The sequence below is a fragment of the Salmo trutta genome, chromosome 14 (genome assembly GCF_901001165.1).
Source record: "Salmo trutta chromosome 14, fSalTru1.1, whole genome shotgun sequence".
In the NCBI taxonomy this organism is placed as follows: Eukaryota; Metazoa; Chordata; class Actinopteri; order Salmoniformes; family Salmonidae; genus Salmo; species Salmo trutta.
In genome coordinates this window covers 28,501,925-28,525,103 of record NC_042970.1, presented here as the reverse complement: position 1 = coordinate 28,525,103, position 23,179 = coordinate 28,501,925, and the positions used below count along the sequence as shown (strand labels likewise).

The following is a 23,179-nucleotide window of genomic DNA, read 5'->3' as shown; positions in this document are numbered from 1 at the left end:
GGCTTTATAAAAAATTATATTGGTTGGTTGATTGATTACACAGATGCACCTTGTGCTGGGGCCAATAAAAGACCACTCTAAAATGTGCAGTTTTGTCACACAACACAATGCCACAGATGTTTCAAGTTTGGAGGGAGCATGCAATTCACATGCTGACTGCAGGAATGTCCACCAAAACTGTTGTCAGAGAATTGCATGCTTATTTCTCTACCATAAGCAGCCTCCAACAGCGTTTTAGAGAATTTGGCAGTACATCCAACCAGCCTAATAACCGCAGACCACTTATAACCACGCCAGCCCAGGATCTCCACATCCGGCTTCTTCACCTGTGGGATCGTCTGAGACCAGCCACCCAAACAGCTAATGAAACTGTGGGTTTGCACAACTGAAAATGTTCTGCACAAACTGTCAGAAACCATCTCAGGGAAGCTCATCTGAGAGCTCATCATCCTCACCAGGGTCTTAACCTAACTGCAGTTCGGTAACCGACTTCAGTGGGCAAATGCTCACCTTCGATGGCCACCGGCATGCTGGAGAAGTGGGCTCTTCACGGATGAATCCTGGTATCAACTGTACCAGGTAGATGGCAGACAGCGTGTATGGCATCGTGTGGGTGAGCAGTTTGCTGATGTCAACGTTGTGAACTGAGTGCCCCGTGGTGGAGGTGTGGTTATGGTATGGGGAGGCCTAAGCTACGGACAATGAACACAATTGCATTTTATCGATGGCAATTTGAATGCGCAGAGATAGCGTTACGAGATCCTGAGGCCATTGTCGTGCCATTCATCCATTAATCCGGTGCCATTCATGTTAAAGCATGATAATGCACTGCCTCGTTACAATGATCTGTACACAATTCCTGGAAGCTGAAAATGTCTCAGTTTTTCCATGGCTTGCATACTCACAAGACATGTCACCCATTGAGCCTATCTGGATCGACGTGTACGACAGCGTGTTCCAGTTTCCACCAGCAACTTCGCAACAGCCACTGAAGAGGATTGGGACAACATTACAGATTCAGATCAACTTTATTATCTCACCGGGAGGAAATTCATTTGGTCATGTGCTTAAAAAGACAGTACATAAAAAAATGAAAACACAGAAACTACACAAAATAATTAATTTAAAGTGAAAGTGCAATATTGTCACGTCCTGACCATAGAACACTTTTATTTTCTATGGTAGAGTAGGTCAGGGCGTGACTGGGTGTTGTTCTAGTTAATATTTTCTATGTGGGGTTCTAGGTACATTTTTCTATGTTGGTGATTTGTATGATTCCCAATTAGAGGCAGCTGGTTGTCGTCTGTAATTGGGGATCATACTTAAGTAGCATTTTTTCCATCTGTGGGTTATGGGATATTGTTTGTGTTTTGAGTTAGTGCACGTAGCATTCTCTGTTAGTCACGGTTCGTTATTAGTTTATTGTTTATTTGTTTTTGTCATTGCTAAGTTTCACTTTCTAATAAATAATGTGGAACTCAACATTCGCTGCGCCTTGGTCCGACATTCATTACAACAACGAACATGACAGAATATCTTATTAAACCAGGACCAAGCAGCGGGTTCACCAGGTGAAGGATTTATGGACATGGGAAGGAGATAATGGAGGGAGGACAGCGACGACGACAGGGTCCAAGGACAATCCCAAGTTTTGGGGGGGCTGAGGGGCACATGGAGCTGGTGAATGAGCAGAGGAAGGAGCCAGAGACTGTCAGGGAGGCAATGGCGAAGTTGGGAGAGAGTGAGATGAGAGAGATGTTGTGCAAGTGTGTTCTGCTCAACATCCGACCAGAGGATCCGGTTAGCAGTTTGGTGCAACCTGTGCCAGTTCCATGTTTCTGGCCTCAAGGGCGCCTCTCCAGTCCGGTACGTCATGTGCCTGCTCCTCGCACTTTCCCTCAAGTGCGCTTCTACAGCCCAGTACGTCCTGTGCCTGCTCCTCGCACTCTCCCTCAAGTGCGCCTTCCCAGTCAGGTACGTCCTGTGCCTGCTCCTCGCACCCTCCCTGAAATGCATGTTCCCAGTCAGGTGCGGCCTGTGCCTGCTCCTCGCACTCTCCCTAAAGTGCGTGTTCCCATTCAGGTACTTCCTGTACCTGCTCCCCGCACTCGCCCTGAAGTGCGTGTCACCAGTCTGGCGCCATCTGTGCCGGCTATACGCACCAGGTCTCCAGTGCGCCTTCACAGCCCAGTACGTCCTGTGCTAGCTCCCTGCACTTGCCGTGCGAAGGTGGTCATCTGTCCAGGACACGTTGTACCAGCTCTACGCACCAGGCCTCCAGTGCGCCTTTCCAGTCCAGAGCTTCCAGTGCCAGTTCTCAGTCCAGAGTGCTTCCGGTGACAGTTCCTGGTCCGGTGCTTCCGGCGACAGTTCCTGGTCCGGTGCTTCCAGCGACGGCCCATGGTCCGGAACCTCCAGCGATGGCCCACGGTCCAGGCCCACGGTCCGGAACCTCCGGCGATGGCCCACGGTCCGGGACCTCCGGCGACGGCCCACCGTCCGGAACCTCCTGCGACGGTCAACAGTCCGGAACCTCCAGCTCCATGGTCGGAGCCTTCCCCTGCGCCAATGCCCAGTCTAAGCACGGCGTCCAGTCCAGCTCCAAGGCCAGAGTCTTTTTCTGCGTTGGTGCCAAGTCCAGGCACAACGTCCAGTCCAGCTCTATGGCTAGAGCTTTCCCCTGCACCGATGTCCAGTCCTGACACGGTGTCTAGCCTGGTCCATGACTGGATCCGCGGGATGAGCGGGTTCTTCGGCCCGCACCAGAGCCACCACCAAAGAGGGTGGATCCGCGAGTGGAGCGGGTTCTTCGTCCCGCACCAGAGCCACCCCCAATGCTGGAGGATCCGCGGGATGAGTGGGTACTTTGTCCCGCACCAGAGCCGCCACCGATACTAGACACCCCCCCTAACCCTCCCTTTTGGTTTCAGGTTTTGCGGCCGGAGTCCGTACCTTTGGGGGGGGGGGGGGGGGGGTACTGTCACGTCCTGACCATAGAAAGCTTTTATTTTCTATGGTAGAGTAGGTCAGGGTGTGACTGGGGGGGTTGTTCTAGTTTATATTTTCTATGTGGGGTTCTAGGTTCATTTTTCTATGTTGGTGATTTGTATGATTCCCAATTAGAGGCAGCTGGTTGTCATCTGTAATTGAGGATCATACTTAAGTAGCATTTTTTCCACCTGTGGGTTATGGGATATTGTTTGTGTTTTGAGTTAGTGCACGTAGCATTCTTTGTTAGTCACGGTTCGTTATTAGTTTATTGTTTATTTGTTTTTGTCGTTGCTAAGTTTCACATTCTAATAAATAATGTGGAACTCAACATTCGCTGCGCCTTGGTCCGACATTCATTATCTATTATACAGCTTGATGGCTGTTGGAATAAAAGTCCCCATATCTATCTGTTTTAATTTTCTTTTGAAGAAGTCTCTTTGCCCTTGTCCGGCTGCTGCTGTGACTGAATTTTGAGTGAAGGGGATGAGTACTGTCCTGTGAAATGTTTCCAAGTTTTAGGAGGATGAGTTTTGTGTACAGGTTGGTGGCTGATTCTTAATCTATACCAATTATCCTTCCTGCCATCTTAATCAAGCGCTGAAGCTTGACTTGGTCTTGCGCTCGCATGTTTCCAAACACGCATATCAGACCAAAGTACAGCACACTCTGCAGGACAGATTTATAGAACATTTGTAAGATATGGTGGTCAACATTAAAATGGTTGTTTGTGTAATAAAAACATTGTTTGTTGCAAATTCTTTATCTTTGCAAAGGCACAGTCATTGAATTTCAGTTTATTGTCTATTTTGATTCTCAGGTACTTATATGTGGTCACTCTATATCCTTCGCCTCGGGCTCGTCAGAGTCGTGAAAGAAGAAAAAGGATTCTGCTAGCCCGTGGTGAGTAATCTCAGTCCTGATGTCTAGAAGTTATTTTCAGTCATAAGAGACAGTAGTGGCAACATTATGTACAAAATTAGTTTTAAAAAACTAGTTACAAACAACGCAGATAAACAAACAAACAAAAAACAATCGGTTGGGGGCATGTAAAACGTCTGCCTTCTGCTCCGGCGTCATCTTATTATCTGAATTGTAATTTTAATATCGTAAAACAATTCATTTTTTTCCTCCAATCTTTTTCAAGAAACATTGAGCATCTATAGACAAATTGTAGTGTAAAAGCAGGTGAGCTGTTTGTACTATTTTTGGTAATTTGCTGGTGTTTTGTGGTGGAAAAGTGAGTGAAGCATAACACGTCAACCCTGTTGTAACCCATAGATAGACAGGCTAGAAATGTTTTAACAATTTCATTTTTTTTGTGAAGCTTGCATTCAACTGCCCCTCCCTGTTGCACACAATACGATTCCAATTTCTCCTGTCACATAGAGATGTATGGCTGATTTAAGATGAAACTGTCAACCCTGTTATCGTCAACCCTGTTACAGTCAACCCTGTTACGGTCAACTCTGTTCCTATATTTGGCACTTAATAGGAACTTCCTATAGTATTTTTTTTGAGATGGGAAAATGTGTTTTTTATTAAGTTGAACATTTGTTCTTTATGGCAGAATGTTAAAATTAGGTAAAATCAAACAGTTTTTTTCCACCAAGTTACACATCTCAAAAAGGCCCCAAATTGGTGGAACGACCCACATACGGACACAGACACGGACAGGAACAGCAGGACATACTGTAGGAACTACAGTACATTAAACAGAGAGTGTCGTAGGGACCAGTACGGAAGAAGAAAAAAAATGTATGAAATGTATGCACTCACTACTGTAAGTCGCTCTGGATAAGAGCGTCTGCTAAATGACTAAAATGTAAATGTAAATGTTGTACTCACCATACTGACAACTGGGCCCATTGAAGCCAGCAGGACAGTCACAAAGCTGGGAGCTGGAGCGGGAGCCCTCCCGACACTGGCCCCCGTTGAAGCACACGCCGTAGCTACACACAGCTGGAGGATGGCACCGGGACGGGATGGATGGGGTCGGAGATGGAGAGAAAGAAAGAGGAGAAGAGATAAGAGGAGCAGAAGCACCTGGCTGCTGTCACAAAATGTCAACATCTGCAGTGGGACAGTTTGACCTATCAGGGCCTCTTCAGTTCCCTGTTAACACCTGATTGAGAGGGACCTTGATGTTCCTGCTGTTACATTAACCACGCTAACAGGACTCCCTCCTCCAGTTGGCTCTCTTCAAGGAGGAGAGTGGCTTTCAGGCATGTTACCAGGTGAAAAAAAAGTAATCGTAATGTTTTTGGGAGAAAATGAATCAGCTGGGATGGTTTAACCCTGAGTGAAATAAATAGGTTGCATCTCTGCTAAGGACATAATCAACCCCCCACCCCCATGGTCACATAGCAATCTGCTCTGAAACTGAATATATGGCCCATGTCTCCACACAGACAAAGATCATGCATCCAGTACTATTAGCATGAGGTGAGACAGAGAGCCATAGGCTGTGGGACATCAATCTAGGAGGGAGACGGCCCTATCTGGCTAAATCCCCAGAGTCGAACAACTTATCTCGTTGAGACGTGTGAAATCCGTGGAATTGGAATAAACAAACACCTCAAACCACTAGGTAGCCTACGCCACGTGAATCCAGCACAGAGGTGTAGGCATCGCATTCTACACACTCATATAACTCACATCCTCTCTCTCCTTCACCTCCAAGCTAGTGTGTGTGTGTGTGTGTGTGTGTGTGTGTGTGTGTGTGTGTGTGTGTGTGTGTGTGTAGTGTGTAGGATCTCTGTACACTGCACAGCAAGGTACAGGAGAGCAAGCCAAGCCTCATGTTTCGCTCCATTAAGAAGGGTGCAGGCTACAGTGTGACGGCTACAGAGTACCAGAGGATTGAAGCTTGTGTTTGCACACACCCATGTTGGCACTAGCAGTACTAAGGCTCAGGGAGAGGAGATGTACGGAACACCTAATCATGGCAGGAATGCCCGCTCTTCTCCAAGGCGATTAGACAGGAACCTCTCAAAAGATGTAGTTTCTGCCAGATCTGCATTTTTCTGCTAATCTAATCCGATCGGCAGCTGCATGACCCATTCCCACGCCCAGTCCTTTTTGGAGCCATATATGGGCCACATATGTGCCTGTTATTATTAATAACGACTTGCCAACCAAAGATCTGAGGTGGTGTGCAGTTCAACATGGGCAATAAAAATGAGTGACAAGATATACTAACAACAAATAAGTGTACTTTTTTAAACTACAGCAAAAGGAGAAAATAGTTTGGCAATCTGTAAATGCCTTCCTCGAAAAACAATTAAAAAATAATTATTTTTCCTTTTAACATTCTGCATAAGGAAATGTCCAATATGTCTGTGTTACTCATGATCTCGACAGGTGTTTTTTCTCTAGCTATAGGTGTCATCTGTCATGGTAACAGCAGCTCCTCTCAATGCTAGACAGCTTCATAATGAACAGCCAGCTATTCATCTCACAGGTGGGTTACATCAGCATGAGAGGAGACAGAGATGGGAACATTGGAAAATAGAGAAAAGAAAACTAGAGAATGACCGATAATGTTATGTTATAGTCTACCAGTCCTTCTTTATCGGCTTTGCCCATAGTCCCTCTACATAGCAAAACATCTGCTATGCCAGCCGCCACTCACCGGCTGAGCACTGCATAATGTCGAGGAATGTCTACCTGGGAAAATCATCAGCAAGCAGTAAGATACTGTAGCTCATTCTACAACAGAAAGGTGCTGTATTGAGAAACGAGTCAACTGACACAGTGACCAAAATCGAACTGTTGCAAATATTAGTTTAATTCACTAATAATAAGGATTGTGTCGACGTCAGATTAGGTGATTGTCGTAATAGGGAAAGAAGGAAGTGTTTAAAAATGCCTAAATAAAGGTTGTCAATAGGTAAAGCTACCTAAGAATCTTCCTGCATGTTTATGGACCAAGAAAGCTGTAGATCAGTGTGCGTGTGTTCTCACTTCTCAAACTATGGGCAGATTTGAGTCAGACAGAATGTGCATCATCGTTTCAATCTTCTTTCCTACCCTCGCTCTCCTTGTTAGATATTATGTACATTTATGGATTGGTAGCAAATGTCATCGGCATTGATCTAGTTATCATAGTAGAAGTAAACAGCAACAAATGATATGAGCAATAGAGAGAGATGTGAAAGGGATCAGAGTTACGGCCTCGCTCTATCAAATCATAGCAGTAGGATCAAGTTACGACACGCCCATTTCTTGCCAGATGGCTGAAGTAGCCAATTGAGTTGTTTTGATTTTCGACCTGGCAGCTGAGTTGTTTAGAAATGCGTCCTGACAGCTGAAGAAAATACTTTTCACAAATCATGATGTTACATTGGGTTAATTTGCATTGAACATATGTTCTTTTATATTCTCAAACTAACAGAAGTGCCTATCAGGTGCATAGGCATGGCCCAGGCCCCCGCCCCTGGGGAGCCAGACCCACCCAATCAGATTAAGCATATCCAATTTTTACGCTAGTTACTTATCAGTGTTCCAAAAGGGACATTATCTGTCCTTTTTAACATGCAAACACCATCAAAGACAGTACAAGTCAAAAGTTTGGACATACCTACTCATTCAAGGGTTTTTATTTATTTTTACTATTTTCTACATTGTAGAATAATAGTGAAGACATCAAAACTATGAAATAACACATTTTGAATGATGTAGTAATCAAAAAAGTGTTAAACAAATCAAAATATATTTTATATTTGATATTCTTCAAATAGCCACCCTTTGCCTTGATGACAGCTTTGCACACTCTTGGCATTGAAGGCAGGTAGCCTAGTGGTTAGAGCGTTGGACTAGTAACTGAAAGGTTGCAAGATCAAATCCCCGAGCTGACAAGGTACAAATCTGTTGTTCTGCCCCTGAACAAGGAAGTTAATCCATTGTTCCTAGGCTGTCATTGAAAATAAGAATTTGATCTTAACTGAATTGCCTAGTTAAATAAAGGTAAAATAAAACATTCTCCTATGAGAAATGAGGTGTGTCAATGTTTGTCTGGTACTGGAGAATTTGTAGCAAGCAGTGCACTGGGTTAATAAGATTTGATGAAATATAACAGAACAGATTAATTGGAATGACATTCACTCTCATGAGATGGGTTGCCAAAAAGAACTAACTGAAAGCCAAACCCCATATAATTAACAAATATGACTGTATTGAGGCATATGTAACTGTGCTTCTATGGCTATATACTATACGCCATGGACTATTTAATTTGTTAATTTAGCAAACAAGTCAACTCATAATCCAGTGCCTTTATCACAGTCAACAACACATATATTTTAGCTTTAAAAATGCTAAACTCTATCTATCTCAGCTTTAAAATGGCAAATTGTGTAGAATAGCATGAGATTAGCTATAAAACCGCACATTTAGCTATAAACCCGTCACTGAGAAGAAATTATATGTGTCTTCGCCAGAAAGGGGGAGGGAGCAGAATCATTTCAGTCCTCTCTCTCAACAGCTCCAGAAGAATCCCTGGAGTGTGAGGCGAAGTCTAAACATCTTGACATCCTCCTGGCCCTGTGCTCAGACACCTGGTCAGCTCTGTGTCTATGCGCAGCAGTCCACAAGTCCCCTCAGACCTCACTCAACAATACCCAACACAGTTCCAACACAACCCCCTCCGCCCTCAATCAACTAATACCCATCACAGCTCCAACAACCAACACAACACATTGGTGTAAAATACTTAAGTAAAAATACGTTTAAAGTACTACTTCAGTAGTTTTTTGGGGTATCTGTACTTGACTTTATTTTATTTATATTTTTAACAACTTTTAATTTTACTTCACTACTTTCCTAAAGAAAATGATGTTATTTTTACTCCATACATTTTCCCTGACACCCAAAAGTACTCATTACATTTTGAATGCTTAGCAGAACATTAAAATGGTCCATTTCACACTCCACCCTCACTCAACAAATACCTAACATCAGTTAATTCGGAAAGAATTCAGACCCCTTGACCTTTTCCACATTTTGTTACATTATAGCCTTATTCTAAAATGGATTAAATAGTTTTTTTCCCCCACATCAATCTACACACCTACCCCATAATAACAAAGCAACATTTTTTGCAAATGTACACTACCGGTCAAAAGTTTTAGAACACCTCCTTATTCAGATGTTTTTCTTTATTTTCACTTTTTTCTACATTGTAGAATAATAGTGAAGAAATCATAACTATGAAATAACACATATGGAATCATGAGGTAACCAAAAAAGTGTTAAAAAGAAATCTAAATATATTTTATATTTGAGATTGTTCAAATAGCCACCCTTTGCCTTGATGACAGCTTTGCACACTCTTGGCATTCTCTCAACCAGATTCATGAGGTGGAATGCATTTCAATGAACAGGTGTGCCTTCTTAAAAGTTAATTTGCGGAATTTCTTTCCTTCTTAATGAGCCAATCAGTTGTGTTGCGACAAGGCAGGGGGTATACAGAAGATAGCCCTTTTTGATAAAATACCAAGCATATTATGGCAAGAACAGCTCAAATAAGCAAAGAGAAATGACAGTCCATCATTTATTTATTTATTTATTTACCTTTATTTAACCAGGTAGGCTAGTTGAGAACAAGTTCTCATTTGCAACTGCGACCTGGCCAAGATAAAGCGTAGCAATTCGACACATACAACAACACAGAGTTACACATGGAATAAACAAAACATACAGTCAATAATACAGTAGAACAAAAGAAAACAAAAAGTCTATATATAGTGAGTGCAAATTAGGTAAGTTAAGGCAATAAATAGGCCAAGGTGGCGAAGTAATTACAATACAGCAATTAAACACTGGAATGGTAGATGTGCAGAAGATGAATGTGCAAGTAGAGATACTGGGGTGCAAAGGAGCAAGATAAATAAATAAATACAGTATGGGGATGAGGTAAGTAGATAGATGGGCTGTTTACAGATGGGCTATGTACAGGTGCAGTGATCTGTGAGCTGCTCTGACAGCTGGTGCTTAAAGCTAGTGAGGGAGATATGAGTCTCCAGCTTCAGAGATTTTTGCAGTTCGTTCCAGTCATTGGCAGCAGAGAACTGGAAGGAAAGACGGCCAAAGAGGAATTGGCTTTGGGGGTGACCAGTGAGATATACCTGCTGGAGAGCATGCTACGAGTGGGTGCTGCTATGGTGACCAGTGAGCTGAGATAAGGCGGGGCTTTACCTAGCAGAGACTTGTAGATAACCTGTAGCCAGTGGGTTTGGCGACGAGTATGAAGCGAGGGCCAACCAACAAGAGTGTACAGGTCGCAATGGTGGGTAGTGTATGGGGCTTTGGTGACAAAACGGATGGCACTGTGATAGACTGCATCCAGTTTGTTGAGTAGAGTGTTGGAGGCTATTTTATAGATGACATCACCGAAGTCGAGGATCGGTAGGATGGTCAGTTTTACGAGGGTGTGTTTGGCAGCATGAGTGAAGGATGCTTTGTTGCGATATAGGAAGCCAATTCTAGATTTAATTTTGGATTGGAGATGCTTAATGTGAGTATGGAAGGAGAGTTTATAGTCTAACCAGACACCCAGGTATTTGTAGTTCTCCACGTATTCTAAGTCAGAGCCGTCCAGAGTAGTGATGCTGGACGGGCGAGCAGGTGCGGGCAGTGATCGACTGAATAGCATGCCTTTAGTTTAACCTGCGTTTAAGAGCAGTTGGAGGCCACGGAAGGAAAGTTGTATGGCATTGAAGCTCGTCTGGAGGTTAGTTAACACAGTGTCCAAAGAGGGGCCAGAAGTGTGTCTTTGTGAGACGCGGTGTTGGTGAACGGATGATCTCCACAATTGTATTTCCCACCGAAAAGCAGGGAGGCTTTTGCTATATTTTGCTACATTGTAAATACTTCGCCACCATGGCCTATTTATTGCCTTACCTCCCTTATCCTACCTCATTTGCACACACTGTATATAGACTTTTCTACTGTATTATTGACTGTATGTTTTGTTTATTCCATGTGTAACTCTGTGTTGTTGTAAGTGTTGAACTGCTTTGCTTTAACTTGGCCAGGTCGCAGTTGCAAATGAGAACTTGTTCTCAACTAGCCTACCTGGTTAAATAAAGGTGAAATAAAAAATACAAATAAAAGGAGGAGGTGTTATGGCTACCACAGCATTGTGCAGTGATACACAACTCCATCTGCTTTGGGCTTAGTGGGACTATCAATTGTTTTTCAACAGGATAATGACCCAACACACCTCCAGGATGTGTAAGGGCTATTTGACCAAGATGGAGAGTGATGGAGTGCTGCATCAGATGACCTGGCCAGCACAATCCTCCGACCTCAACTAAATTGAGATGATTTGGGATGAGTTGGACCGCAGAGTGAAGGAAAAGCAGCCAACGAGTGCACAGCACATGTGGGAACTCCTTCATGACTGTTGTAAAAACATTTCAGGTTAGGAGAATATCAACAGTGTGCAAACCTGTCATCAAGGAAAAGGGTGGCTAGTTGAAGAATCTCAATATAAAATATATTTTGATTTGTTTAAAACTTTTGGTGATTACTACATGATTCCATATTTGTTATTTCATAGTTTTGATGTCATCAATATTATTCTACAATGTAGAAAATAGTACAAATAAAGAAAAACTTTTGACCGGTAATGTATTAAAAATAAAAACTGAAATATCACATTTACATAAGTATTCACACCCTTTACTCAGTGCTTTGTTGAAGCACCTTTGGCAGCGATTACAGCCTCGAGTCTTCTTGGGTATGACGCTACAAGCTTGGCACACCTGTATTTGGGGAGTTTCTTTCATATTTCTCTGCAGATCCTCTCAAGCTCTGTCAGATTGGATGGGGAGCGTTGCTGCACAGCTATTTTCAGGTCTCTCCAGAGATGTTCGATTGGGTTCAATTCCGAGCTCTGGCTGGGCCACTCAAGGAAATTCAGAGACTTATCCCGAAGCCACACCTGCTTTGTCTTGGCTGTGTGCTTAGGGTTGGTGTCCTGTTGGAAGGTGAACCTTTGCTCCAGTCTGAGGTCCTGACCCCTCAAGAGCTGGTTTTCATCAAGGATCTCTCTGTAATTTTCTCAGTTCACCTTTCCCTCAATCCTGACTACTCTCCCTTCTGCTGAAAAACATCCCCACAGCATGACACTATCACCACCATGCTTCACCATAGGGATGATGCCAGGTTTCCTCCAGACGTTGGCATTCAGGCCAAAGAGTTCCATCTTGGTTTTATCAAACCAGAGAATCTTGTTTCTCGTGGTCTGGGAGTCCTTTATGTGCCTTTTGGCAAACTCCAAGTGCCTTTTACTGAGGAGTGGCTTCCGTATGGCCACTCTACCATAAAGGCCTGATTGGTGGAGCTCTGTCAGAGTGACCATCGGGTTCTTGGTCACCTCCCTGACCAAGGCCCTTCTCCCCCGATTGCTCAGTTTGGCCAGATGGCCAGCCCTAAGAAGAGTCTTGGTGGTTCCAAACGTCTTCAATTTAAGAATGATGGAGGTCGCTGTCCTCTTGGGGACCTTCAATGCTGCAGAAATGTTTTGGTACCCTTCCCCAGATCTGTGCCTTGACACAATCCTGTCTCGGAGCTCCACGGACAATTCCTTCGCCTCATGGCTTGGTTTTTGCTCTGACATGCACTCTCAACTGTGGGACCTTATATAGACAGGTGTGTACCTTTCCAATCATTTACCACATGTGGACTCCAATCAAGTTGTAGAAAAATCTCAAGGATGATCAATGGAAACGGGATGCACCTGAGCTCAATTTCGAGTCTCATAGTAAAGGGTCTGAATACTTATGTAAATAAGGTATTTCTGTCTTTTATTTTGAATACATTTGCAAAAAAATTAAAAAAAAAACTGTTTTCACTTTGTCGTTATGGGGTTGTGTATAGATTGAAGAGGATTTTAGAACAAGGCTGTAACGTAACAAAAAAAGTTAAGGGGTCTGAATACTTTGCGAATGCACTGTTTACATCTTTGTGTTCCCAAATACAGCTGATCAACTGATGCAAATTCATCAGAACAACAACATTATTAACAGCTGTGAAAGACCATCAGAAGTAGCCATTTTCCAATACATTTAAAAACCACTGGCAAGGAAGCGAGGAGTCAAACCACCCTGAAGTTTTCAATATGTCACAAGTGGCAAACAAGACGCTTGTACCTTTCCCCCTCCAAGAAATGTGAGAAATTAACTTCTTGCCAGCTAACCATGGAGAGCATTTTCCCGCCGCACGCTCTCCACCCTTACACTGCTTAATCTCCCTTGAAATAATTCCTTAACTTGCCGTGCAGCACGGCAAACGGCGTAACACTCACTCTCATCTTTCTCTGTGATTGCCTCCACTCTGTTACAAAGACACCTTGTCTGAGGGGATTAGCTGCTTCCACAGAGAAACAGAGATAGGTCAATGAGTCGCACTGCCACCGGACGGACGCTGGAGTCCAAGGAGCAGGTGTCATCAGCTCAGCCTCTGACATGGCCTCCACATCCTAACAGAAGCAGTGTATCTTTATAGTGTATGATGAGGGTCTGTTTGTTTAGGTTGTGTCCATATGTTTAACCCCAGATTGAGAGACAAAGGGAGCAGATTTACAGTAATTCGTAGGCATTTTAATTATATAAAAAAAGAATATTTAACTAGGCAAATCAGTTAAGAACAAATTCTTATTTACAATGATGACATACCGGGGAACAGTGGGTTAACAGCCTTGTGCAGGGGCAGAACGATAGATTTTTACCATGTCAGCTCTGGGATTGGATCCAGCAACCTTTCGGTTACTGGCCCAATGCTCTAACCACTAGGTTACCTGCTGCATAAAAGCTCCACCCTGCCATCTCTGTTTGTGTAAGTAATTGGTACACACGGAGAGCAGCACTATAGTTTGAGGCAGCAAATCATGTTTTGCTTTGCAGAGGAATGTATAAAATCAAAGGGTTCTCACAGTAGCCAGGATATGCCAAGGGCAGCACTGTCAGAAGGTCCTCGTCATCAGAACGACTTTAAATACCCCTGAAGAATGGATTCAGGGACATTCCAAAAATGTATATTTCAAGCCTGTCTCCTAAATCACTTGTCTTAGTATGTAATGTTGATGGATGTATCTGAATGGGGATATCCCTGAAGGTAGGATACACAGATTTCCATGTGCAGTGGGAGGATGTGGGTGGAAACCTGGTGGCTAAACTGAATTACTCAAAATGTCTCCCTGTCTGGCAGTGTTGGTCACAGACAAGATAACAAGTACTAGACACATAGGTGGAGGAGAATAGGAAGAGGATATTTGTGGTACATTTTACACTTTCCTGCTTTTCATACACAGTGTTTATCATGGACATGATAAACCTAAATGAAAACATCCCAAGACAATGAGCTTGGCCTCTATGACTCGGAGACAACACGCCATGCCAGTCTGTTTTTGTATGTGCGTCTCTGTGAACAGAGACCTGGCCGGGTGGTGCCAGAATAACAACCTATCCCTCAACGTAACCAAGACTAAGGAGATGATTGTGGACTACAGAAAAAGGAGGACCGAGCACGCCCCCATTCTCATCGACGGGGCTGTAGTGGAGCAGGTTGAGAGCTTCAAGTTCCTTGGTGTCCACATCAACAACAAACTAGAATGGTCCAAACACACCAAGACAGTCGTTAAGAGGGCACGACAAAGCCTATTCCCCCTCAGGAAACTAAAAATATTTGGCACGGGTCCTGAGATCCTCAAAAGGTTCTACAGCTGCAACATCGAGAGCATCCTGACTGGTTGCATCACTGCCTGGTACGGCAATTGCTCGGCCTCTGATCGCAAGGCACTACAGAGGGTAGTGAGTACGGCCCAGTACATCACTGGGGCTAAGCTGCCTGCCTTCCAGGACTTCTACACCAGGCGGTGTCAGAGGAAGGCCCTAAAAATTGTCAAAGACCCCAGCCACCCCAGTCATAGACTGTTCTCTCTACTACCGCATGGCAAGCGGTACTGGAGTGCCAAGTCTAGGACAAAAAGGATTCTCAATAGTTTTTACCCCTAAGCCATAAGACTCCTGAACAGGTAATCAAATGGCTACCCGGACTATTTGCATTGTGCCCCCCCGAAACCCCTCTTTTTACGCTGCTGCTACTCTCTGTTTATCATATATGCATAGTCACTTTAACTATACATTCATGTACATACTACCTCAATTGGGCCGACCAACCAGTGCTCCCGCACATTGGCTAACCGGGCTATCTGCATTGTGTCCCACCCACCACCCACAAACCCCTCTTTTACGCTACTGCTACTCTCTGTTTATCATATATGCATAGTCACTTTAACCATATCTACGTGTACATACTACCTCAATCAGCCTGATTAACCGGTGTCTGTATGTAGCCTCGCTACTTATATAGCCTCGCTATTGTATATAGCCTGTCTTTTTACTGTTGTTTTATTTCTTTTTCCACCTATTGTTCACCTAATACCTTTTTTGCACTATTGGTTAGAGCCTGTAAGTAAGCATTTCACTGTAAGGTCTACACCTGTTGTATTCGGCGCACGTGACAAATAAACTTTGATTTGATTTGATTTATCCCTGGATGCAGTGTTTCTCCACACACACAAAGACCACCCATGGACAGCCACAGTCTCCTCGTCCCTCTGGCCCGGTACACATGTACATCCGCCAGCCTGGTCCCTCCCGCCACAAAAGGGGGCCAGTTCCCATTCAGCAGTTAACGAGGGCGACAAACTGGTGGAGCCATTGTCCCTGCTCCTCTGCTCCTCACTCCCTGTCACAAAGCTCATTGTTGCCATCAATCAACATAACTGCCCGCTTCCACTCTTGACTGTCCCGGGCCATTCTCCAGCCAACTCGCTGGGGATGAACTCTTAGCTCATTGAATGGACCTTAGAATGGAGGAGAAGTGGACGGAAGTCTCTAGAAGCACCATCAGCAAGTCAAGGACTCTTACCCTCAGGAAAGTCACATAGTCATCAAGCCAATTGGTGCTTCTCAAAACACACAAAAATACATCTATTTCAATGGGTCACCTAAGCAACACTTTAGTTTTGAACCAAATGATGCATTTGCATGCACTTCCACATGCACATGAACAGTGGCAAATGGAATTCAGGCCAGTTAGAACACATGTCAGTGTGCACTAATTACCTCCTCGTAGGAAAGGTTCCTATTGCGTGCACTGCCCCAGGATTCTCAGTCAAATCAGGCCTTTGCAACCAAAATGTTGGGTTTTATGGCATGTGCTGGACAAAGAGGGTGTCTTCAAAAACCATTAGGTCTGCACTTTAACTTTGATTACATACAATGGCTACCATCTGCCATTGGGATAGCCTGATACTACAGTCTAAGAATCCCAGCTATGCCATGTCACTGGGATGCTTTACAAGTAAAGCTTGCCCCACACTATCTTAAATCAGAATTAGAAGACAGGGAATAGAAAGACTAGGAATGGGGAGGAGGGGGAGGGACAGCGCAGAAGGAGGGAGCCGTGACAATAACCAGACATATTTCAAATGTTTTACCATTCTCAAGCCTTACATATGACCAAATAAGAGTATATCTTAGTAGAGGATGAGGGAGAACTCGACAAGAGGAGCCAGTAAGTCGGAAAATGCCCACAGCGAAAGAGAACAGCTGGACTGTAGATATGGCCGAGAGATGGGGAGACAAGAAGGACGATAGAAGAGAACCAAACGGAGGAGAGCGAGGGAGAGAGGGATGGAGGGAGAGGGTTGGAAAGGGGGCTGTTAGCATGGCTGCTCTCACTGTTCAGGGCTGTTTCTCTACAGCATGATGTGACACTTCATTCTGCTCAACTGCCTCACAATAACAACATTAGCCTAATTAGCTTACACTCACTTTTTATTAGCGCAGACACACCACACACACACCACCTCAACAGAGACCTCACATGTGCCAGACACTAAATCCCTATCTTAATGCACAACATTCCCATTTCAATCTCTGGGGGTTTCGAAGGATTTACTAAAGCTGTACATTTTGCGGTCTCTATAGAGCTGATCTGTCTTCTTGGATGTCGTATTCACTGTTGAAAACAGTCCTATAGATTGAATTGCATTGAAGAACACTGGAGACAACATAGGTCTAAGTGTGCGAGAGTGAGAGAGGGTGGATTGTGGTGTGAGGATCCTTTTATCCTGGTTCAATGGCTCAGAGAAAAGGGTGATTAGTTTGTCCACGTCTTAAGTTACGGACATAAAAGCCCAGCCGTGTGTCGAAGAGAGACGACATTGTCATGCAGAAGAAAAACAAAACCCTGCAACTTAGTGAGGGAGACACTGGGCAGCACTGGGGAATGCCTGTTAGGAAGTTTCCTTGTGTGGTGTTTTAAAACAAACCAGAGCTCAGGGGTTGAGCAGACAGCCTAATGCTTCCCTGGATAATTTAATACTGTAACCTTTTAACAAGAGACAAAGAGGGCTTTGAGGAAAACATGAGACCATAAGGAGACCCTGCTGAAAGGCACATCCAGGGGATCATCTCTCACCCCTGTCCCATCCCAGCCTCTTCCCACCTCCCCCTGGCCCAGACAGTAGCCTTCTCCACAGGCATTAGGGGAGGTGAGGCACAGCACACAGGATGGTGCTGGGGCCAGGACACAGGGGATGGGTAGGTGGAGGTGGGAGCGTTCCTCTGGGCGGTGGTGGGGAAAGAAAGTGATGTCTGGGCTGTTTACTAGGGGCTTTGTCAGGGGTGATGTCTAAGGTATGCAGGCTATGCGATGCGGCTCAACGGCCGTAAAATCCCATCAAAGGGCCCTGCCAGGTCTCACTTGCGTGGGGCTAAGCCTGTCCACACAGAGTTGAGCAGTCCAAGGCCCAGTAGCAGACTCACACTCAGCCTTATGGCCCAGTACTGACTCCAGCCTCAGCAGGAGACTCAGCCTCAGCCCTACCCCAGCCTCAGTCCCAGTCCTGACTCCAGTCCCAGCCCCATCCCCAGCTTCAGTCTCAGGCCCAACCTCAGTCCCATCCCCAGTGTCAGCCCCAGCCTCAGCCCCTGCCCCAGCCCCATCCCCAGCTTCAGTCCCAGGCCCAACCTCAGTCCCATCCCCAGTGTCAGCCCCAGCCTCAGCCCCAGCCCCATCCCCAGCTTCAGTCCCAGGCCCAACCTCAGTCCCATCCCCAGTGTCAGCCCCAGCCTCAGGCCCAGCCTCAGCCCCAGCCCCATCCCCATCTCCAGCCTCAGCCCCAGCCCCAGTCCAGAGAAACTGTGCTCTCCTGTTACCGTGGCACCTCAGCCCAGCAGATCCCTACAACACGTCCCTCCATTACCAAAGCAGAGGATTAGAGTGGGGGAGATTCTGTTTTGACTCATTTTATTGTTTTCTTCTTGACTATTTTCTGTTCAATTGCAGGTGGTCTCTCTCCTCTGGGATAGGGTTGGAAGTGACACTGGAGTCAGTCTTTGCCAAGGTCCATGGTACAAGCCTCTGACCTGTACCACCAGTTACTACCACTCCTCTGAGTCCGCTGATTGGGAATATGGTAGCATGACTATGAGTGTGAGCCGAGATTTAACTGTGGAGCTCCAACGAAACTGGGAACCAGTCAGCGCATTGGAATTGGCCACCCAACTGAACAAATAGGACCACCTGTCCAGCCAAACCCTCACTCTTTGGCAGGCAGACACACCCACCATCTCAGGACACAAGGAGCCCTGCAGTGCCAAGTGTAGCTGAGCCAGAAGCAAAGGGGATTAGGTCTGGCGGTCAGTCAACACTTTAACATGTCTGTAAGTCCACTATCATCTTTGGCAGAATTTAAAAGAAGACATTGCAATGCAAAGCCGGTTTCAGCAAAAATGTAAACAGTAATTTATGAGCTTTCAAAATGACTTAACATATTGGCGCTTTCACCCAGAGTCTGGTTGGTTGTGAACGTCACAGTAACTGTTGCACTGATAGTGCTAAGTGATTAATGCTTTTTAAGGTCGGATTCGGTTTCGGTTCATTTTTTTTTTTTTAAACACGTTTTTTATTTAGATTATTATTTGTTAACATTAAATGCATTATGAAATATGACCTTGAAATGATTTTAGAGCTTTTTAATTGAAATTACAAAGCCAAATATTAATACCATTCAATTGCCAAAACATTGAAAACATTCCATGGTCTCTAACAACACAGAACAAAGAAATGAATAAGAGCCCCATGATATTACTGACTGCTCATTAATGCTTAACACTTATTAACCATCATTTATTCACATTACTTTACTTAAATAAAATATTTGAATTGTGTATATAATTTTTTTGGGGGGGGACAACTTTATTATTTCATTTTTTAAGTCATCATCTCATCTCTGCTCAGGCAGTAGCAGCCAGCCAACCATCTAACATTACTTATGTGCTCCCCAATGAGCCAAGTGCCCCTTGTTAGCGAAAAGGACCCCGTGAGCATTAAGTTGCCACAGATGCCCATGCTGTAGAGCTGTCTGATGAAATCACTGTTTTAGTAGTTCTTCAAAGGTAGATAAAGTATACTTTCAAGACTGCTACAACTATTAATCAGGTAGAGATACCTCCAAGTACCTCTTGACCTTATGACCTCTTCCTGAATGCTCTCCCAACCACCCTCGGCTCCCGACCCAGGGAAACGGGTTTGACGCACCCTTCCTTCCTCTCACTAGCCTATGGAGTATCACCTCCACTCACGTGTAAGCGGGCGTCGATCCCGTAAAGATTGCATTTACACTAATAAACATACAGTCGTGGCCAAAAGTTTTGAGAATGACACAAATATTAATTTTAACAGTCTGCTGCCTCAGTTTGTATGATGGCAATTTGCATATACTCCAGAATGTTATGAAGAGTGATCCGATGAATTGCAATTAATTGCAAAGTCCCTCTTTGCCATGCAAATGAACTGAATCCCAAAAAACATTTCCACTGCATTTCAGCCCTGCCACAAAAGAACCAGCTGACATCATGTCAGTGATTCTCTCATTAACACAGGTGTGAGTGTTGACGAGGACAAGGCTGGAGATCACTCTGTCATGCTGATTGAGTTCGAATAACAGACTGAAAGCTTTAAAAGGAGGGTGGTGCTTGGAATCATTGTTTCTTCCTATGTCAACTATGGTTACTTGCAAAAAAACACATGCCGTCATCATTGCTTTGCACAAAAAGGGCTTCACAGGCAAGGATATTGCTGCCAGTAAGATTGCACCTATATCAACCATTTATCGGATCATCAAGAACTTCAAGGAGAGCGGTTCAATTGTTGTGAAGAAGGCTTCAGGGCGCCCAAGAAAGTCCACCGAGCGCCAGGACCGTCTCCTAAAGTTGATTCAGCTGCAGGATCGGGGCACCACCAGTACAGAGCTTGCTCAGGAATGGCAGCAGGCAGGTGTGAGTGCATCTGCACGCACAGTGAGGCGAAGACTTTTGGAGGATGGCCTGGTGTCAAGAAGGGCAGCAAAGAAGCCACTTCTTTCCAGGAAAAACATCAGGGACAGACTGATATTCTGCAAAAGGTACAGGGATTGGACTGCTGAGGACTGGGGTAAAGTCATTTTCTCTGATGAATCCCCTTTCCGATTGTTTGGGGCATCCGGAAGAAAGCTTGTCCGGAGAAGACAAGGTGAGCGCTACCATCAGTCCTGTGTCATGCCAACAGTAAAGCATCCTGAGACCATTCATGTGTGGGGTTGCTTCTCAGCCAAGGGAGTGGGCTCACTCACAATTTTGCCTAAAAACACAGCCATGAATAAAGAATGGTACTACACATCCTCCAAGAGCAACTTCTCCCAACCATCCAGGAACAGTTTGGTGATGAACAATGCCTTTTCCAGCATGATGGAGCACCTTTCCATAAGGCAAAAGTGATAACTAAGTGGCTCGGGGAACAAAACATAGATATTTTGGGTCCATGGCCAGGAAACTCCCCAGACCTTAATCCCATTGAGAACTTGTGGTCAATCCTCAAGAGGCGGGTGGACAAACAAAAACCCACAAATTCTGACAAACTCCAAGCATTGATTATGCAAGAATGGGCTGCCATCAGTCAGAATGTGGCCCAGAAGTTAATTGACAGCATGCCAGGGCGGATTGCAGAGGTCTTGAAAAAGAAGGGTCAACACAGCAAATATTGACTCTTTGCATCAACTTCATGTAATTGTCAATAAAAACCTTTGACACTTATGAAATGCTTGTAATTATACTTCAGTATTCCATAGTAACATCTGACAAAAATATCTAAAGACACTGAAGCAGCAAACTTTGTGGAAATTAATATGTGTGTCATTCTCAAAACTTTTGGCCACGACTGTACACTGTCTGTATCCTGATAACGGTAACAATCACTCCCTCCCACATTAACAGAAGATCCCTGTCTGAAACACTAGGTGGTTGTGATACTTTAACAACAGAAACCTCAGTAATATGAAGCAATAGAAGAAAAGGGAAAGACTTACGATACAAGCAGCCAGCCTCTCCGTTGAGTTGAGACCATCCAGGACAGCACTTATACACGGTCTGGAAGTCTTGTCTGTAGATTTGTTTATATGCTGTGTAGTATGCCGTCCTGTTATCAAGGAGACATAACATTATCAAAGGATACAAGTTAGATAATATAAAGCTACACTATATAAAACACTTCTATACAATAATTAGAGGTTCAGATGTATGGCACAATGTCATGGTTGATCTGTCTGTTCTTAGGGAGGGTGGAGAGGGTGGTCTGTTCTTAGGGGTTGGGTTTGCCATCCTGAGAGTGGGAGGGCTAGGTTGCTGATGAGGTTCAATGAGTAAGAAGAAAAACAAACGTCAGATCCACTACGATAATCACAGAACATTTCCCACTCTTTTAAGTCACATACAGTATAATAATCAGGAAACATTTTCCCAGTCTTTTAAGTCGTCCATTTCAATGTGCAAGACTGGTAGACTATACTTCAGAGTATGGTGTCTAACCCTGTAGTTTAGAAGCCCTCTCACGGCTACTAGTCATTATGCGTCATTTTGTTTACACCGTGTAATTAAGGGTTTGGCTACCTTCAAAGCTGCCTGCGTCTTTGTATTGCGGTAAATATATGGAGAAAGCGAGCCTCAATAGCACATTGAGAAACTCCCCAGGGAGTGAGTCAGGGGTAAGCCGCAGGACTCTTCCTCACAGGTATGTACCTGACCTCTGGAGACGCCTCGGCTAAATAGATAGCTTAGCTAACCCTCCAGGAGAGCTGTGGCTATACCTTGCACTTAGTGCTATATGAGAGGCCTACAAGACCCTGATTAAAGAACAAAAGAGAGGGAAAAGGATAGGAGACAGAAAAGAGGAGAGAGAGATTTTGACTGAGATTTAGGGAGATGAGGATGAGGCACTCTTAAACAGCTTTGACATGATTTGATTACTGTTAAGACTGAGTCAGCAACAACTGCACAACACAGAATTATCCATAGGCAATACATGCAATATAGAACAGAATGACTATCTACAGAATAGCATTCCTCAGAACAAACATAGGAGTCATGAGTATGTGAAAGGCTGACATAAAGATGATGGGTACAGAAGAGAAGCATAGAAAACTGGACAGGTGAATAACTAGTGTTGTTTTCGGAATGGCTGGAGGAATACATGGATAGAAGCATGGATTGATTGATGGATGGATGGATGGATGGATGAAGAGATGGCTGTATGAAAAGTAGGACTCACCTTCTCTCGTATCCCATGCACCAGTTCTGTCCTAGGCAGCCTTGCTTCCAGACCTTGACCATGCGTGTGAAGGCCTGCACACACGGCTGCCTTTGGGCAACCAGCGTCACATCCCGCTCCACACACACGTTGGGCCTGAAAGAGGCCAGTGGAAAAAAACATTGAACAAATCAATATTCTGTCATTTTTGGGGTTTACAGTAAGAGGGTGGATTCCATAAGGGTTTATACTGTGTTGTGCTGCCTATGCTGTCTGCTAAGACTTAAGGGGAATTCTCCATGCATTACTGTTTGACCCCTAAGCAGGGCAGCAGAAGACACTGCCTACAGCAAGACATCAAACAAACATTCACTAAGACTTTACCTGATACTACAGTATATCACAACATTGACCAAAGGAGAGCAGAATAACAAGATCATACAAACGGATTTGGACCTCTTGTTATTGAGTTTTATAAGCCAGGTGCCATCTGAGTGTCATAGATCCCATCGTACCATATTCCCTGCATTGTAGTCTCTAAGACCATCTC

At 44.5% G+C, this 23,179-nt stretch overlaps 1 protein-coding gene across 1 annotated transcript in view; it reads right to left on the bottom strand.

The window, feature by feature from the left end:
* LOC115207737 (multiple epidermal growth factor-like domains protein 6) overlaps positions 1-23,179 on the bottom strand; it is a 93,817-nt gene that overhangs the window by 69,403 nt on the left and 1,235 nt on the right. Inside the window, exons 2-4 of the mRNA XM_029775177.1 lie at positions 22,651-22,785; positions 21,413-21,522; positions 4,837-4,950 (exon numbers count right to left, since the gene is read on the bottom strand). Of these exons, the coding sequence (XP_029631037.1) occupies positions 4,837-4,950; positions 21,413-21,522; positions 22,651-22,785 (359 nt within the window). The remainder of the gene's footprint in view (positions 1-4,836; positions 4,951-21,412; positions 21,523-22,650; positions 22,786-23,179) is intronic.